The sequence below is a fragment of the Podarcis gaigeae genome (genome assembly GCF_964106915.1).
Source record: "Podarcis gaigeae genome assembly, chromosome: 3".
Lineage (NCBI taxonomy): Eukaryota > Metazoa > Chordata > Lepidosauria > Squamata > Lacertidae > Podarcis > Podarcis gaigeae.
The window spans coordinates 60,277,065-60,295,227 of record NC_139680.1 but is presented as its reverse complement, the minus strand read 5'-3'; the positions used below and the strand labels follow the sequence as shown (position 1 = coordinate 60,295,227).

The window sequence follows — 18,163 nt, the reverse complement described above, 5'->3', positions numbered from 1 at the left end:
TAGTACAACTTTAAGTCTGGCAGGGCAAAGCCCCCTCTTTCTTTAGCATCAGTTAGTATCTTAAACTTAATTCTGGGCTTTTTGCCCTGCCAGACAAATTTGGAAATATCTCTTTGCCACCTCCCAAAACACTCCATTTTATCCACAATCTGTAAAGTCTGGAACAAAAACAGCATTTTTGGCAATACATTCATCTTTATAGCAGCAATTCGTCCTGACAAGGAAAGTTTCAATCTTGACCAAACTTCTAAATCCCTTTTAATTTCAGACCAACACTTTTCATAGTTATCCTTAAATAGACTCATATTCTTCGCTGTTATGTTTACCCCTAGGTATCTTACTTTTTAAACCATGTTTAACTCTGTCTCTTTCTGAAACCTTTCTGATTCTGAAGGTGTCAAATTTTTTTCCAATACCTTGGTTTTCTGCTTGTTGAGTTTAAATCCCGCCACCCGACCAAACTCCTGAATCAATTGTAATACCCTTTTCGTACTAGATTCTGGCTCCTATAGGGTCAAAACTAGGTCATCTGCAAATGCTTTAAGTTTATACTGTTTCGCTCCGACCTGAATTCCTTCCACCAACCGGTCTCCTCTAATCATATTCAAGAGCACCTCCAGGACCGAAATAAATAACAAAGGAGAGATAGGACAACCTTGTCGTGTTCCTTTTTCAATTTTCAATTTTAAACTCTTCCGTCACCACATTGTTCACTATCAATTTAGCCTTTTGTTCTGAATAAATTGCATCTATCCCATTCTCAAATCCCCGTCCCACTCCCATAGCTCAGTGGGAGAGCATCTGGCTTTGAATGCAAATGGGCCAAACTTCTCCAGGTTGGACTGCCACTGCCAGTCAGCATAGGCAGTACTGAGCTAGATGGACCAATGATCTTGCTTCAGTATCAGGCAGTTTCCAGTGGAAATGAAGCCCTGCATAAGGACTTCCGCTTCTACAGCGGGGCTTCCACCCTGCATGCTGTTGCTGATGGTATGATCAGATGAGTGCAACATTTAATTCCTCACTGTGCTTCCCAATCTACCCTGGGATTGTACAAATAAGGGTGGGATAAAAGTATACTTAATCAAGCTCATCTTTTTCATAACAGTCACATGCTGGGTTAACATCTTCATCAAACTTTTCACTTTGGTATTATGAAAGGAAGATAAGGGAAAGGAATGGAGGGATAGGAAAGATAATTCCTGAAATAAATTGCATTTAAAATACTTGGATTCTATGGCAGCATCATTGTCTACTAGGTTTGAATACAGTTAGAGAATTCCCATTTGAAGTTCTAAAGCTATTTATTCTAGCATAGTGCTGTTGATCAATGGAACTGGTCTAATAAGTACATTGAAACCTTAGCAAGTTTATTACTTTTAGACAGGTCCTATGCTATATCTGGACATGATTCAGGAGTTACCGTAACCACACTGGATCATTTCCTCAGTCAGAACAACTAACCTCTAGAAATGTTTCCTCTTTCTTAGGACTGGGGAGACTCAGTTCAGCTAAGCATAATTTAGAGCTGCCTAAAGGCAACTCAGCTAATGCCCAGGAAAACTACTGAATCTTGCTTTCCAGAAAAGAAGTGTAGCAAAAAGTGAGATCTGAACCAACCGGAAAGTTATAAAAGGGCATGTTTGTCCTTATGAAAAGATTAACAAAACTGATTGGGTTTTTAAACACAAAATTCTAAATGGGATCTTCTAATCACAAAGATGGTTTAGCATGTGCTAAAGATAATGTTTATTTAACATTATATGGCTATTTCTGTAATGACAGCAATTTGGCTATCCCCCCCCCCCCCAATTTGGTTGGTTATTGTTTTTTTTAAATATGACTTTCCAGATTCCTCTAGTTGACTGATAATTTTCTAAAAGTAATAGTGCAAATGTCAAATAACATGCCTTTTAAATTTTTGGCTTACTTAATCTGTTTACGTTGAAATCAAGACCGCACAGATTCCTCCATTATGTGTTCTTTTTCATGTTTTTTCATGTTTTTTTCTAGGCATGTTAATTAAAATATTTAACTGAGGAAATGTAGAATACTGAGCACAATAGCTGCAAAACTTTGAAGATTCCAAAGCTTTATCAAGTGAACATAACTCATATTTATGTGAAATTGGTATATGTTAGGATAATTACTGCTGCGCCTTTGGGATAAAGGAAGTATTGTCAGCCAAATTATACAAGGGTGTGGATTAAATCAACCATTACTCTCTACTTGGCATTGATCATTGTGGGTTGCAAAATCAAGATATGACGTAGTATTGTGCAAATTACTTGCCAAAATGTGTTCCTGCCATTTCTTTAATTATATGGTAAAGTGGTTGCACGGGGGGGGGGGGGGGGGGCAGCCAGCTATAAGCAAAGGATTGAGTAGAATTCAGCTTAGCTTTATTATGATGAGTTACCATAAGCAAATAGAAATAAGAAAAATAGAACTACAACTGGGGTGGGTTTAAACCATGAATTAAGAAAAGGGATCTATTTTGAATTACTGATTTTAAATCACGTTCTCTATTTCAAATTCATATTAAAACTGATTGCTATATTAAAACATACAGGTTTGTAACTAACTACATAAAGGCTTTGAACTTTAATTATTTCAAAAAAGCAAATCTCTAGCCCTCTTAGGAAAATGAAGCACTAGGAGGCCTCATATTGCTTTGCCATGGCAATAAGCAGCACTATCACATTCTAAGGACATGCTTAGGACAGGCAAAGGCATTTGAGAAGGGTGTGGAGAGTTCTGAGGGCTGGTTATAAAGGTCTGGATTTCTCTATTTAGCTTGCTTTTATGCATTCTATTTCGCTGCTTTTATGCATTCATGTTAGGATTCATTCCTTGTGTTGCAGTCATGGGATTGTTTTTATCACATGATGGTGTATGTTTTCATTCCACATTGTGGGAAGTGACGGAGACAGGATGTTTTTGTTACTGTGTTTCTGTGATGTAGGATTTTTGTCCTTTATTCTCTCTCTTTGCTATCTGATGCTGAAGAGGAAGGAGCTGAGTCAAGATGCTCCGAGTGTGTATATGTAAATAAACACAGTATAGCCAAAAGCTGCGCTACTGAGTCTGTACACTGACTGCCTATACTCTGCCGATCCTGAAGCGTGCTGATGCCTCTTGGTATCAGTTGTTGTGATGTTTGGGCTGGAGAAAGCTTTTGAACCTCCCGAACGAACAACCAGGAGGGAGAGAACATGCCAGTCGGACATGTGCCTCTGTCAGACCCCTACTTGTGTGTAGGAGCTCCTGACACTTCATAGCTGTGCTTTTGTGTGTGTGTGATATTTTATTGCTTTCATTTTCTTTTCTTTTTTTTAATATGATTTTTATTAACAGTAAGAACAACAAACTTCACAGTTCCAAAATAGGAGCTATAAAACACAAAAAGTGGAATACGCATAGTAGTAACATACACAATAACTAATTTCGTGTTAAGCCAATATAACCTACAAAATCATTTTAAAAATCTGAGAAACTAATCAAACTACAAATAACATATACTAAATCATTATATACATGGATTTTTTCATGTCAGGATATTTTTCTGAATATTTTATAACCATAAAATAAAATGTTACAAGTGTGAAGGGGAAACATATGATGGAAATAAACTGGGATACCACAGTGAACTACAACTTCATGGAATGTGCCACTGAAAATATCACACCAGTGTACTTACTGCATTGCATGAAGCATGAATTGGCTCTAACTAGAGCACATTATCCCATTCCAGTGCTCCATGAATGCTCCAATGTACACATTTAGCCCTTGCAATAACGGAATGCACCATTAAGCTGCACACGGTAGGCAGGACCCCCATGAGTTGCTTGCAGAAGGTTCTTGGTTTAATCCTTAGCATATCCAGCTAAACAGATCTTGAGTAGCCATGCTGCACAGATCTCTACCTGAATCCCTTAGAAACAGGCGTGCTGGGTTCCGCCCAATATTGTGGGGGCCCGTCATGTGTGTGTGATGTTACATGGTGGTAGGAGATCTGATGGGGCCTGTCATGCCCCCCGAAAGGCCTGCTGAGCCCTGCTGCAGTAGCAGGCTTGCCCAATGGAGCCTGCCACAGCCGTGGGAGGACCCAACAGGGCCCACCCAGCTGTGTAATATTGAGGGGGCCTTGCCCCCAAGTGAGAATTGGGGGGGGGGGTCAGCCCAAGCAGCCCCATATAAATGGTGCGCCTGCTTAGAGAGCCATTTCTAATTAGGCAGGCAGTCTTTGTCTTGGTGAACCTATGACCTGACTCAGGAAGTTAGCTTCATAGATTAATAGATCTGCTTACACATGGGGGAGAGTGCCCTTTACATGTTTGAATCACATATCAGAGAACTAGGTGCACCATCCCGTTCAGCTTTATGATATTTAGGTTATAAAGTTGATTGCATGCCTGTACTCTACACACGATTTGTAACTGTGTGAAAATGAAATTATTTTAAAAATCTGCTCACGCTGGCCTTGTTTGCTAAAAATATATACTTAAGTGGAATAAATTGTGGCCTAAATATTTAGGCAATCTGCAAGGCCATCTGGGTTTTCAGAATGCTTGTCTGGAAATGAATATCCTTTTCTTTCTGAAAGTGCTACACCAGGAGGGAAATGGGGTTAATATGCAAGTGTTGACTATTGTGGTCAGAGTAATTACCTCAAGAAGCAAAGCTGATTTACATTTTCCAGAATGTTGCCTGAGTAGTTGCTTGGAAGTCTTTTTCTCTGAATAATGTAATATGAACACTTAGACTATTTCTCTTTGTTGCACCTGCTTTTTAGTCAACTTGCAATTTACAGAGCAAAGAGAGTAATGCAGAAATGGGTAATTTTTTTCTTTCTATATTGGCTGGCCCTTGTATCTGTGTGGATAGTGTCATTAGATTGTTTCATCACAATATTGCTCTTGACGTAGGTACTGTATATCTGGGTGGAGTCAGGAGTTTCTTATATTCATGCTTGAGAAAGAGAGAAGATAAAGTTCTCATTTATCTTCCTAACTTGTGTGTCCTCTAAGCCTTCCATGACAGTATCAGAGAATATTTTGTATTACAAATTTTTCATGAAGGGCTTTGATTTTTATCATGAAGTTCAGCCAAGGTGCCAAAATTTAGGTGTAACTTATATCCCCTTTAGTAAAATTATAGGGTGGGAAAGGAACAAAGGATAATTTAGGGTAGTTTTACTCAAATTGCAGGGAGATGAGGTATACCCTCTGGGCTGTCTACCCAAATTCTGTGTTGTACCTCCTAGCCCCTGTTGCCATCAGCATCCCAGCCTTATCACCTTGTTTTCAATTGATACTGAGTATGTTAATTGTCATTCCACAAAATGGGAATAGAGCAGTAGCCAACAAGGGCAATAAAGAAATTTGTGGAGACCAGGCGTGCCAGCTCTATAGGGCCAAGGTGTCTTCGGCCCCCTCAATATCTGTTGGCAGGGGGTCGGGCCCCCTCAATGTTGAGGGGGCAAAGGAGGCTGAGCATGGAGCTAAGCATGGCATGGGCTCCTCTTGCGCGTGAGAGAGAAGCCGCCAGCCATTGAAACCACATTGTACTGGGCCCCATGCTTGGTCATCTCCGGATGATGTGACATTATGTGTGTGTGTGTGTGTGTGTGTGTGTGTGTGATGTCACAAATGTGTGCCAGGCACATGATGTCACACGCACGCCACACACACCGGACCCCCTCAGTCTTGGGCGCAAGACAGTGCCTCTAGTGTGGAAAAAGACAGTTTTGATAGGTGGATAAGAAAATCTTGGCTGGCCTCATGTGAGCCATAGATTGAGCAACAGAGATCAGATCCAATCACTGCCCTGAGGCAAGATCCTTCTTACAGCAGCCGCAAATTTTTGCATCACATATTCATCCTTACGTCCAGATTAGTGTTGGTAAATATGGTGACTGTTAACAGCCTGAATTCCCTCCACCATTATGCGTTGTAAATTGTGTAGCTTAACTGTGATGCTGCTAGATCGAAAATTAGAGTATTACCCTCTTTGTTGTTATTTAATAAAACATAAAATAATTGCTATGTTCCTTAGCTCAATTTCATTATCTCACATCCTTTCCTAATGCAAGGCCTCCTCTAAGAGAGCATTTCGTCATATGCTTCCAATAAATTTACTTGGAGATTCTTCTGTGGGAGTGCATGGAGAATTCTACTGGACTCTGTAGCAGTCCAGCTTATGGGACAGTGCGACCCGCCTGGCATTGTGGGGAAAGGACTGAAAAGTTATTCCCTGGTCTTCTCTGCACTTACAATTCTACGGAGATCTTCATATCTGTAAGGGGAAAATACAAGGACCTTTCCATGAGATTACTAAGGAATCATTTAATGGGTGTGTCAGATGCTAAATATATTTGATTCTAATCTCTAATTAAAATGTTGGCTTTTATTGCTCTTAGATTTGATGTAACAGGTCTTTCTTCATTATAGCTGGGAGCTCTGTATTCTGTTTTTTTAAACACCTCTGAATTCAGTAACCAAAAGATCCAGCCTCTGTGACTGAAATTGTAAATGTGTGTATTTTATATTATGTGTGTGATGTTGGAAAATTGGGGTAGCTAGGGCTTTAAGAATTATTTGTTCCAGTATTTCTTCCAGGGGCTTCAGAACCAAGGCCAGATCTCTTATGATACTAGAGGCAAAGGGTTCTTTGGGCTAAGGAAACAGTGTGCTTCAGTTTTTCCTTGGCCAGTTGCTCCTTGCATTGCAGATCAGGGGTGGCAAATCCAGTGGTGGCTGCTGCTGGTGGAAGGAGGGTGCAGTAGGTGTGGCCCACCCCAGGTGTCATTCCTGATAGGGGTGACATCTCCACCCTGCCCACCTGGGACACTCACTGCAGGTGGCTCCCTGCACTGCCTCATTTACTCTAAATAGACTAGCCTCCCAGGCCTCTCTATCTGGCCCTTGGAATTCTCCCCAGGCCACACACCCTCCTTAGAAAGAGGTCTGAGTGGGTTTAGAAACAAGCCTACTATACAAGGTAAAATTTGCATTCATTTCTCTATTCACTTCTGCCTCCGTCCCTGCCCACCACTGACATGTGGCCCTCAAAAGGCTGCCCAAATGGGGAGGTGGCCTTTGGGCTGAAAAAGGTTGCCCACCACAGGTGAATTTTCACAGGCTTGATTCAGAACGGTCTCAGTTAAATTTCTGCTAAGCATGCTCTTGAATGCCAGGATTTCTGGCAATAGTAGCTTTCTTAGGTCCTTGTTATTTTTCACAGGACTCTGCTACACAATCTGATGGCGCCAAACTAATTATGAGTGGGTGAGTGTTCATACTCCACTCTGGGGAACTTCTGGTGCCTAAAATCTGAACTTCACTATTTTCACCTGGCCTCACCCCTGTGCAGGTATTTTAATTCAGGGGTGACACCTCCAGATCAGCAACCCCAACCCTCAAGCCAATTTTTCCACCTTCTACAAGACGCCACCAAATAAAACAAAACAGAAGCAAATAACTAAATAAAATGGACACAGTGCTGAGTTGTATGGAGCCCAGCAGCCTGATGGGAATGCAATTTGTCCCCTACCCCAGTCATCAAGTTAATCAATTGATGAGCAGAGATGGTGCACTAAGCCCCTTACTTAGCTGATCTGCACAGATCAACTGAGGAAGGGTAGGTACCTCTGTATATTTGAGGGTTTGGGGTTTCTTTTACAACCAAGAGGTATATAACTTTTATGAAATAAGTGTGTGTGTGTGTGTGTGTGTGTGTGTGTGTGTGTGTGTATCTCCCATGTGCCTACATTTGAGAGTGTGCATGACCCCTTGCTATAAAGATTCTGCCCTTTGCCTCCAGCTTTTATCATAGAACTTCAGTGGCAAAGATAAGAGTCAAGGCAAGACTTTTGCAAATACACCACCTGCAATATTTTGGAAACAGTGACTGCATAACTATTTTGTTGTCACTGTAACCATCACACTGTGCTTTCTTACACAGATGCCTCTTGCTCTTGGGGTAAGCATTATAAGCAGGGTTAGTCAGGGTGAGTCAGAAAGGTTACAGCTTTTTAGTTTAGAAAAAAGGCTAGTAAGGGGGCTTGATGGGGGCATATATGATTATGCATGGTGTGGAGAAAATGAAAAGGGGGAAGTTTTCTGTTCTTATGATAATAGGACTTGAGACCATCCAAAGCTGAATGTTGGAAGACTGAGGACAGACAAAAGGGAGCACTTCTTTGCATAATGCATAGTTAATCTAATTCATTCCCACAAGATGTAGTGATGGCTACGAGACTGGATGGCTTTAAAAGAAGTTGACCGTTTTTTAAAGGATAGAACAAATAGGAGTAGGTTATCAATGACAACTAGCCAAAATGGCTGTGTTCTACCCCCAGTATCAGAGCAGTATGTCTCTGGATATCAGTTCCTGGGTATCACAAAGCAGGAGAGTATTGTTGCATTGCTTGCAGGATTCCTATAGTCATCTGGTTAGCCACTGTGAGATTAGGATGCTGGACTAAATGGGCTTCTTCTAAATAGGCCTCATAAGAAGAGCAGGCCTCTTCTTATGTTCCTATATTCTTATGTAGTTTACCTCTTTGACACAAATAATATGAGTATTCAACATTAGTCTTTAAAATAGAACTGTGCCCTTTCTGAATCATTTATGTTTATTATTTAGGCTTATATAGGGCAAAGATGTGACAGGGGAGAAAACTGGGTAACCGGAGCACACATAAACCTGTTAAGAATGAAGTTTTTTATTCTCTCACAGGAGAAGTGTTTGCAAGATTGTGGGCAAGCTAGCTCTTTGAGGTGGTGCCATCTAATTACATATATAAATATCTTCGAGTGTTCAAATATTTGTGAGGAAATTTATTATGAGTGTGACTAATACCACTGGCTTAAGGGCTGGCAAAGTGCAGGTGGAGGTTGTGCAAGCTTTCCCATGGATATGTGCCAGTGCACCTGAATAATTTCAACCATTAGTTGAGAATCCAGGGAACTGATGAGCAGGTATCACCCAGAGCACTTAACTGAATGGTGTGGGTGGGTGTGTACAAGTTGACAGTTACTGAATTTCTGGTTATCACCATAACACACATTTGGGTGAATGAGGAGCAGCATGTCATCCTGGCGCGTGTTGCTAACAGAAGGGTTAGTTTTGGTCACCTCTTCTATAATGACAACTTAATGTAAGCCCTATATGTGATAACAGTTCGACCATATGCAAACTTTCCTCCTGCTGAAGTTGGTAATCTTTTCTGATTAAATGACCATCATGAAAAAAGCCATAACATGATGAAAGAAGGGTATGAAGTGATAGGTGCCAATATCCGTGAGTAGTCCTTGAATAAGTTAAAGAGCAGATTTGCCTCATGTGCCAGTTTGTGGACACAGGGATGAGACTGGGGGAAATCCCTTAAATACTTTGGGCTGTAGATATCTGAAGGGCTACATACTCCCATCTCACTGTGAGTCCTGAAACACCTGTTTCTGCTTATCAGAAGACTGATGCCACTATGCCCCAAATCTCTGGATGACACTTCCCAGTGGTTTCGTATAGAATTAGTCCAAATGCTTCCCCCAAGCCATGCCCACCTTGTATCAGGGCTCATTGGTACCTACAAACCCTAAAGCCTTTGCCCACACAGTTTTATTTCAAACCACATGGAAAAAGGAAAGCACTTTACCTGATCTTAAATGATAGACAGGTGAGTGTCAGATGACTGACAGGAAAGTTGGGGACGTCAGGATCCAACCCATCAGCTGGATCCCATTTCCCATCCCTGTTCTAGGCCAGCACTCTTAACTTCTTCACCAAACTGCACTAGAATTTGCAGAAGGGAGGTGGTATAGGGATTATCTTCCTTTTTAAAAAAATTAAAATTTTTTTAAAGATGTTTCCTTCCTTAGAGCTATGCACATACCATCTACAAAAAGAAAAGAAAAAAGATGAAGCCATACATATTGAAAAGATTAGTGTGAGCTTGGTAGTCAGTCTAATAATACATGCAAAAAGACCCAAAATGACAAATAAACCCTTTTAAAAATATACTGTAGTGAGCTGGAATAAAATAAACAGCAAGATGTGTGTTGCCAGGAAGTCATATGATCAAAGAGAATACACTGAATAGCTTATATCTATTCTTTCAGATAAAATGAGTAGTTCAATACAGAGGTGTTGTGATCACTTCTGGTGGGGGGGAAACTTTGTATGCATGACTCAAAGATTCAATGGCTGGGAAAGACAGTGCTGGTTTTAAATAATAGTGTCAGTTCTGCGTGCGAGGTGGTATGTGGTCATTGCTTGCAGTATCTTTCCAAATCATTTGAATGGAAATATTGGATTAGCTAACCTTGTGTCAGGTCTGTTAGTTAGATAAACTCTCCAACTGTTCCTGACTGAAAGATGCATAGCTGGGACTGAAAGCAGCTGCTGCTTTTTTATTCAAGTTTTTATGAACTGTCTTACCATCATCATGTTTTTTAAAAAATATAAAATAAAATAAAATGATTTATTAGACTGAAAGGGGATAACAAGCAAAAATTTCACAGCTTTGTCTTTTCACAGGGAGCTTCATCCCAGTAGGAAATCCTTTTTGCCGAAGCCCGTCAGCTGGACTACACACGGTAAGCAGCTCAGTATTCCTTTTTCTTTTTGCATATAACATTTTTTTTAAAAAACTTTTTAAAATCCTTCTTCAAAAGTTATCATTGTACAGGAGCTTTCTTATCCTTCCGTTCAGTCATAAAAGACCTGCCTTCCACAGAATCATTGTCCATGTAGGTTTTCTGGCTCCCGCAGTTGCTCTCTGAACAAAAGATCCACGATCAGCTTTGTGTACTATGCTTGTAAAACTCATTGCAATTAGGTATGCCTAGATCGCAACTTTCTATCCTTAGGATGTCTTTAGATACATAGTTGTGGAGAATAAGGAAAAGTGGACACAACAGGACCTGAACTTGTATGCTAATTCTTTGTACTTTCAATTGAGACAGAGAGAGATTGACTCTAATTGAACTTTTGCTCATTGATTGTCTTATATTAAGCAGCATGGTTGCCACTTGTGTAAAGTGTAGACTGAAATCTTAGTTTACTTTGGGTTTTATTTACTTTAAAATAATAAAGAATCAGAGTTGTGAATAGGAAGGTTATTGTTAAACAAGATCACCTCATTTTAACCAATTGGTCTCCCAAAGCTTTCCCATACTTACCTCTACACACACACACACACACACACACACACACACACACACACACATTATTATCATTATACACACACACACTATGACCATTTATTTTTTTTGTATGGGATTTGAGTTAAATTGTGTTGGGTTATTAACTCCTTTGTTACCTGTATCCAAAAATCACTAAGATTAAGGTGCTTCCTTTCCAGCTGTGAGTCTTGCAAAATAGCCATCATACTTTGTCCCTCACCTTCTTCTGTTCCCTCCTTCACAAAATGCAGTGGCATAAATAATGCAGCACTTAATTACAGCAATCACATAACCGGAGTGCCCTCCCCACCAATTCATTTCAGACCCGGGGAACAGCTTTGCTCATTCCCATCTTAAAGCACATATTTTCCTCTAATGTGGGCAAACATCTCACCCAGAGTGCACTAGGGACCTCTCATCATGCTCAACAGAGGCTCTGGATTGGAGGTGTTGATTTATTTATTTTTTAAGCTTTTGTTTACTGGTTTTCCAAGCTTCTTGTGCCCCTGGATAAAAGCATGGTTTATATCTATAAGCTGTTTTTTCCTCAATTAGTGCAGAAACTAATTTTCGGGCTACATTGGCTCACAAATTCCTGAGTGAGAATTACTTTCAGATATACCAGCCCAGAATAGCTGAAACCAAAGAGGGAAAAGTAAAGATGGGAAATTCATTATGGTATTCGTTAACTTTTTTATGGTGCTGGTAGAAAACTTCTACAGTATGTAAATTGACATCCTTTAAAGTTGAAAGTGAAGTGTTTCTGATTAAAGAGAAATGGATCAAAATAGTTTTGGAGTGTGTTTGAATAATCTTAGCAGTTGAATTATGTCACCTACTTTACAATTCATCCCTTTTTAAAAATCCCTGTAGGCTTTGTCGAAGCAGCTGTGTTTGCGTTTCTTTTTTGTGTTTGTACATTGCAGGACTCAGTAAAGTGCATCCTGGCACAGCTTTTCCTCTAGGCAGATTATAGATTCCCATGCTCATTAAATACTTAAAGGACTATAATCAAATCAGGATCATAGTCTTCTGAAAACCCAGGAAAGCAACAGTAGTAGCACCAGCAGTAATTTAATGATCCATGCCGTAGAAAGACCAACACATGACAGTAGTTTAGCTACTTTTTACAGGAGTTACTTATTCTGTAAGATTTTAACACAGTTGCTCCTTTTTCTTATCAATTGTTTATAATCTGAATTTTTCTTCCCACCCTAAAACCTGATGTTACATGAAAGTTCTGTCACTGTGAGCTTAGATGCTTTAGACATCTCAGAACTCTCTCTCTGTAATTTATCTGGACAATAGGAATAATACTGTTTGGTTTCACAGAGCTGTTGTGACTGAATAAAATATTGTAAAAAGCACTTTCTATTTCTATATAAATTCTATTTTATTTTTTTTACTGGTCATATCGTAGGTTTTATAATTATGTCAAGCTACCAGTTTCCAGTTTGAGTATCTTCAGCAGGATATTTGTTAATAGTGAAAGTAGGTGTCCAGTTGTGCCACAGACTTCTGCTTCCTCAAACAGGGCTTATCCTTCCTCCCCATTCCTTGCAGACCCTATGCATCCCTAATACCTTCCACTGAGAATTAGGAGACCTCCCTGGAGTGGATTGGCAGGGTGCAAGAACTTAAGGTGCAAAAGTGAATTCTCATTACATATGATGACATGACACTGTATCTCACCCAATAATTGCCTCCTAAGGCTGCAGCCTTCTTTTCCTTGAAGGGTGTTTTAGGGGCCATTGGGTTTTTCAGATCTCCTTCTCAAAGCATAGACAGAGAGGTTCGCTCTTGGAGGGGGAGATCTGACCTTGTAAGCTTCCTTAGTGAGGCTGTGAAAAGGACCACAGCAGGCGTTCCCCTGATATTTCAGGGGGCTAAAGGGAGGTAGGTTGGGTTAGGCTATGGATCCAAAGCCCTCCTGTTCCCCAAAAAGCCACCAGAGCAGAGTTTGGGCTGCTATAGTTTATTTACCTACCATTGGAATCAACGGGACGAAAACCAGAGGCATGCCCGCTCTGAAATTTAAATCTGACCCTATCCAAATAGTTCAAAATGTCTGTGGACTCTTCTGTATATTTTAAACTAATATGGGAAACAAACAAGCCCCACGGTAGGTAGGGATTAGAGCAGTAAAAAAATAACTTGTATCCTTAATGAAGTTTATCTTTGAGATTTAAAGTTGCACAACATTCATAATTTACTGTGATAATTATTTTAATATAAAGTCCTGGAAATTAAATAACCTGTTACACATTTGCAATAAAGTAAAATTCCATGTGCAGCTTCACTATCAACATGTTTGTTTGTTTGTTTGTTTACAATCTCTTACCTGCACTTCATGACTAAAAGTAATACTAAGGGGGGCTAGAACAAGCTTCAAAGCAGAGACATTATAAAAGAGTGAAATAAGTAAAATATAGCACAATAGAGAATCCCTTCAACAAAAGAATCTGGAAATATCCCAGAATAAATATACCATATTTTTCGTCCCATAGGGTGCTCCGTCCCATAGGACGCACCTAGTTTTTTGGGGGGGAAATAAAGGGAATTTTTTTCCTTTATTTCCCCCCCAAAACCAGGTGGGGGAAACCGAACCAGGTCGAGGAACAGCGGGATGGCGGCTCTGTGCCTCCTTGCTGTCCCCCGAGCTTGTGGGGCTGGCCGATGTCTGTCCAGCGCGAGGGGCGCTCTGCTTCAGGGCGCTCCTCGCGCTGGGCGGCAGGCTGCTATCCGCAGCGTGGGGAGCCCTGCGGGGAACTCCCGCAAAGCTCCGACACGCTGCGGATGTCTGCCCGGCAGGCAGGGCGCTCTGCTTCAGGGTGCCCCTCGCGCCGGGCGGCAGGCTGCTATCTGCAGCGTAGGGAGCCCTGCGGGAACACCCACAGGGCTGCCTAGGCTGCGGATGTGTTCCCGAAGCGTTGGGCGCTCTTCTTTCAGCGCGCCCGGCGCTCCGGGAAGCAGACTGCTATCCGCAGCCTAGACAGCCCTGCGGGAACTCCCGCAGGGCTGCCTAGGCCGTGGATGTGTTCCTGAAGCCTGGAGAGCGAGAGGGGCCGGTGCGCACCGACCCCTCTCGCTCTCCAAGCTTTAGCAAAAGCCTGCATTCGCCCCATAGGACGCACCCAGATTTCCCCTTCATTTTTGGAGGGGAAAAAGTGCGTCCTATAGGGCGAAAAATACAGTATTTGTTCAATTTTTGAGCTCCTCAAGGCAACTGAGTCTTCCATTCTCCATGTGGAAGCTGGTCTCTGTTCAGTGAAGGACCAGAGTGCCTATCTTTGCCATTAGGTATTGGCTAAAATTTAAAAAGTGGGATTAGGCCCATTTTAGTACTTTCTGCTTTCAATGAGATGTTGATGTGCATGACCTCTCTTTGGGCATTCTGAGCTCATTAGACTTTGAGATTGCATCTTGCCACATGAAATCTCATATTTTAAAGCATGGTTTTTGTGCTAATCTCACTTCTGCCTGTCTGTCCAAATGTGCCCCTTAGTATGCCAAATTACCCATTCAGACTCCTTGTCCTCACTATGTAACCAGCATCACAAATGTCAAATGGTTGCAGTCTTTGCACTGTCATAGTCGAAGGGTGTTACCACCAGATTCATTGTGAAGAGAGAGCTTGCCCATGTGGAAGTAATGTGCCTGAAGATTTGCCCCACTACTTACTGATTTGTCTAATCTACGAGGACTTAAGAGCAGCCTTCTTCAAAGATTTAAGTCTCCCAGTTGAGAGATTGATTAATTTTTATTACGGAGCAAGTCCCCTTACACTTCTGTCTTGCTTTTAGAGCAACAATTTAAAGGAGAAAAGTTTGTGGGGATAAGTTAAGAGTTTGCTCCCCTAAAGAATTTATCTGACAGAATGTCTGGTTTAAATTATCATTTTAACTATGTAATCTATTCTGTTTTATGTATTTTGTTTTTTTGTAATGGCTTTAGCAACACAAATAATAGTTGTAAATGTTGCTGAACTCCAACTCACATGAGCCACAGCCAATCTGCTCAATGATCAGGGCAGATGGGAGGTGCAGTCTAGCAACATCCAGAGGGCCATCGGTTCCCAGTTCATGGTCTACAGTGATGAAGTGGTTCTCCAGGTTTTCAGACAGCTTTTATATGACATCTGCTCAAACTTCTGTCTAAACTGCCTATGACATGGAGACATCTATATTACCTTGTAAACAGGGGTATATATGCCTATCATAATGGGTGCTGTGTTGCACAATCTTGTTGCCATCTCTACATGGTGGCCTGTTTTTTATGGCATAGGAGCCAATGAAAAGGTGGTAACCCTGAATCCATTTCTCTGTGTGGCAAACTGATGCAAGTAAACCTTCCATATGGAGACAGCAGCTATGAAGAAGGGTTTAAAATGGCCCTTTGTGCATTTGAGTATTCCTTAAGTTTGTAAGCCTTAAGTCCACAGACCTTAGGAAAGCCTGAGCTAAATTTAGTGACATGCTTACTATCCAGTCATCATTGTTCCTTATTTGCTGATTTTTCAGTTTACCAAATTGTCTCTAGATGTCTTCCATGGACAGGTTTTGTGAAATTAAGAAGTAGAAATGATACACTAATCACTGTTAAGTCCTTAAATGGAGGCTATGTATCATCCCAATTCCAACAATTGAAAAGTAAAACACTTATTTCTTTAGGTGGAAGCACTTTGTATCCACATATTAATAAAGTTTTAATACAACATCTGGAAGCATTCAAAATATCCCTGGGCATGCTGAAGTTTTTAATCTATTATTTCCTAAAGCTTACCTCAGCTCAAGGAAGTTTGATGGGGCCTTTGGAGAGCTCATAAATATCTTTTTGAAAAGAATTATAATGAGAATAGTAATCATCATCATCACCATGACTCATCACTGAGTAACAAGAGCCACTCCTTCCCTTCGGGTAAAACTCACTGCCTTGACAGTGTTGCTACTCTGCAAATGCTCATATCAAGGAATGAAGAGCCAAGAATAGGCTCAAACTTGCCCTTTCTGGATGGCTGCACTGAGAAATGACAATTAGGTAAATCCACTGGTTCTCTGCTATAAGAGCCAAACCAGGCCTGATTTGTGTGTTTAAACCTGGATCAGCTGCAGTTCATTAGAAAGACTGAAAGGCTTGGTTTGAACAGCAAAAAGGGGTGCATGGGTGAGGAGCACAAAACTTCCTCTTCCTTGCAGGATGTAGCTTACCGTCCTTCAGCTTCTTTCAACAAGTGTTTTCCCTCCCTCCCCCCCCCCCTTTCCCAAAAAGGCTCACTTTCTAGTATTAAAGCCCAGCTGAGGGTAATATGCTTTCATGGGTGCAGGATGGCAAGACATGAACAAGGGGAGAGTTCAGCAGCCCTCGTCTCCCTGATCAAACCACCCCCACTGCATTTTCTATGGGTGCAGGTCGAAGCACAGATTTGCCACCATCACATCTATTTTACCTAATTGAGATTTAGTATTCCCAAATTATATATTTTTTATTTTATTTATATCCTACCCTTCCTCCCTGAGAACCCCAGAGTGGCAAACACTAAAGCAATAACACAAATGAATTAAAAATGAATTAAAGCCCCATTTAAAATTAAGGTTTTTTAAAATGTAAAACAGTCACATACCCTCACAGGTAATAAATTCAAGGTTGCTGAGATCTTCCAGTCATCAAATACCTTGGAGACTCCACTATTGCCCTACCCCCTCCATGCTGGCCTGAAGCTTGCTAACTAATTCCTCCTCCCTCCATTGGAAACAATCAGAGCAGGCCATAACTGTGGCTAGTCCACACCTCTCACCCTGGGCAGCAGAAGCCAGCAGGGTTTGGAAGGGGTGGACAAGCCACAATTTTACACCACTCCCCACCTGCATTAATGCAATCTATTCCTCTTAAATACAGTGATACCTCGTGTTAAGAACTTAATTCATTCTGGAGGGCTGTTCTTAACCTGAAACTGTTCTTAACCTGAGGTACCACTTTAGCTAATGGGGCCTCCCGCTGCCGCCGTGCGATTTCTGTTCCCATCCTGAAGCAAAGTTCTTAACCCAAGGTACTATTTCTGGATTAGCGGAGTCTGTAACCTGAAGCGTCTGTAACCTGAGGTACCACTGTAATTTCTTCCAGAATGCTGAGTTTCCAGCAGCACCCTATGTGAGAGGAGACACTAGTTCCGGTTCAGTCTCTGTCCAAGAAACAGTAAGTGCCAGGCAACTTTTAAAATCTATTTTCTCTATTGTGTGTTGATTTTTCATCTTAGCAATTGTTACATTTTAGAAGCACTTGTTACAAGTGCTTCTAAAATGAAGTGTTCTTCAACACTTGTTTTAGGAATACATTGCCTCTATTTAAAACAAGATTACTCAGATTATCAATTGTATATAAAATGGAATTATGAAAACAGTGGTGTACACTTTTAAGTACAGTGGTGCCCCGCAAGACGAATGCCTCGCAAGACGGAAAACCCGCTAGACGAAAGGGTTTTCCGTTTTGGAGGTGCTTCGCAAAACGAATTTCCTATGGGCTTGCTTCGCAAGACGAAAATGTCTTGCGAGTTCCTGCGGGGGGTTTTTTCCTCTCCCCCCCCTTTTCCCCAAGCCGCTAAGCCGCTTATCAGCTGATCCGCTTATCAGCTGATCCGCTAAGCCGCTTAACAGCTGATCTGCTAAGCTGCTTATCAGCTGATCCGCTAAGCCACTAATGGGTTTGCTTCGCAAGATGAAAAAACCGCAAGACGAAGAGACTTGCAGAACGGATTCTTTTCGTCTTGCGAGGCACCACTGTATTTCTTTAAAATCAGTTACATTGGATGGATAGGGGCCATTGTGTACAAAAGGAGAAGGCTCTACTACAACTCCCCTTCCACAAATCCCATTCTCCTGCAAATGGAACAAAATTGTTGGATGTCACCCATCGGATATAACAAATTCTTTAACGCTCAGCTATTCATCAAGTGAGCAAACAAGCAAATTTTTCTTGTC

General features: G+C 41.2%; 1 protein-coding gene and 1 long non-coding RNA gene across 5 annotated transcripts in view; one reads left to right on the top strand and one right to left on the bottom strand.

Moving 5' to 3' along the window:
* LOC310841137 overlaps positions 1 to 18,163 on the bottom strand; it is a 77,689-nt gene that overhangs the window by 23,332 nt on the left and 36,194 nt on the right. The gene's annotated exons all lie outside the window — the stretch shown is intronic.
* AHI1 (Abelson helper integration site 1) overlaps positions 1 to 18,163 on the top strand; it is a 67,243-nt gene that overhangs the window by 41,460 nt on the left and 7,620 nt on the right. For all 4 annotated transcript variants that reach the window (XR_014562347.1, XM_083731606.1, XM_083731604.1 and 1 more), the window contains exons 20-21: positions 10,543 to 10,601; positions 17,310 to 17,381. Coding sequence is in view for 3 of the 4 variants with exons in the window: in XM_083731606.1 (XP_083587732.1) it covers positions 10,543 to 10,601; positions 17,310 to 17,381 (131 nt within the window). In the remaining variant the exon portion in view is untranslated. The remainder of the gene's footprint in view (positions 1 to 10,542; positions 10,602 to 17,309; positions 17,382 to 18,163) is intronic.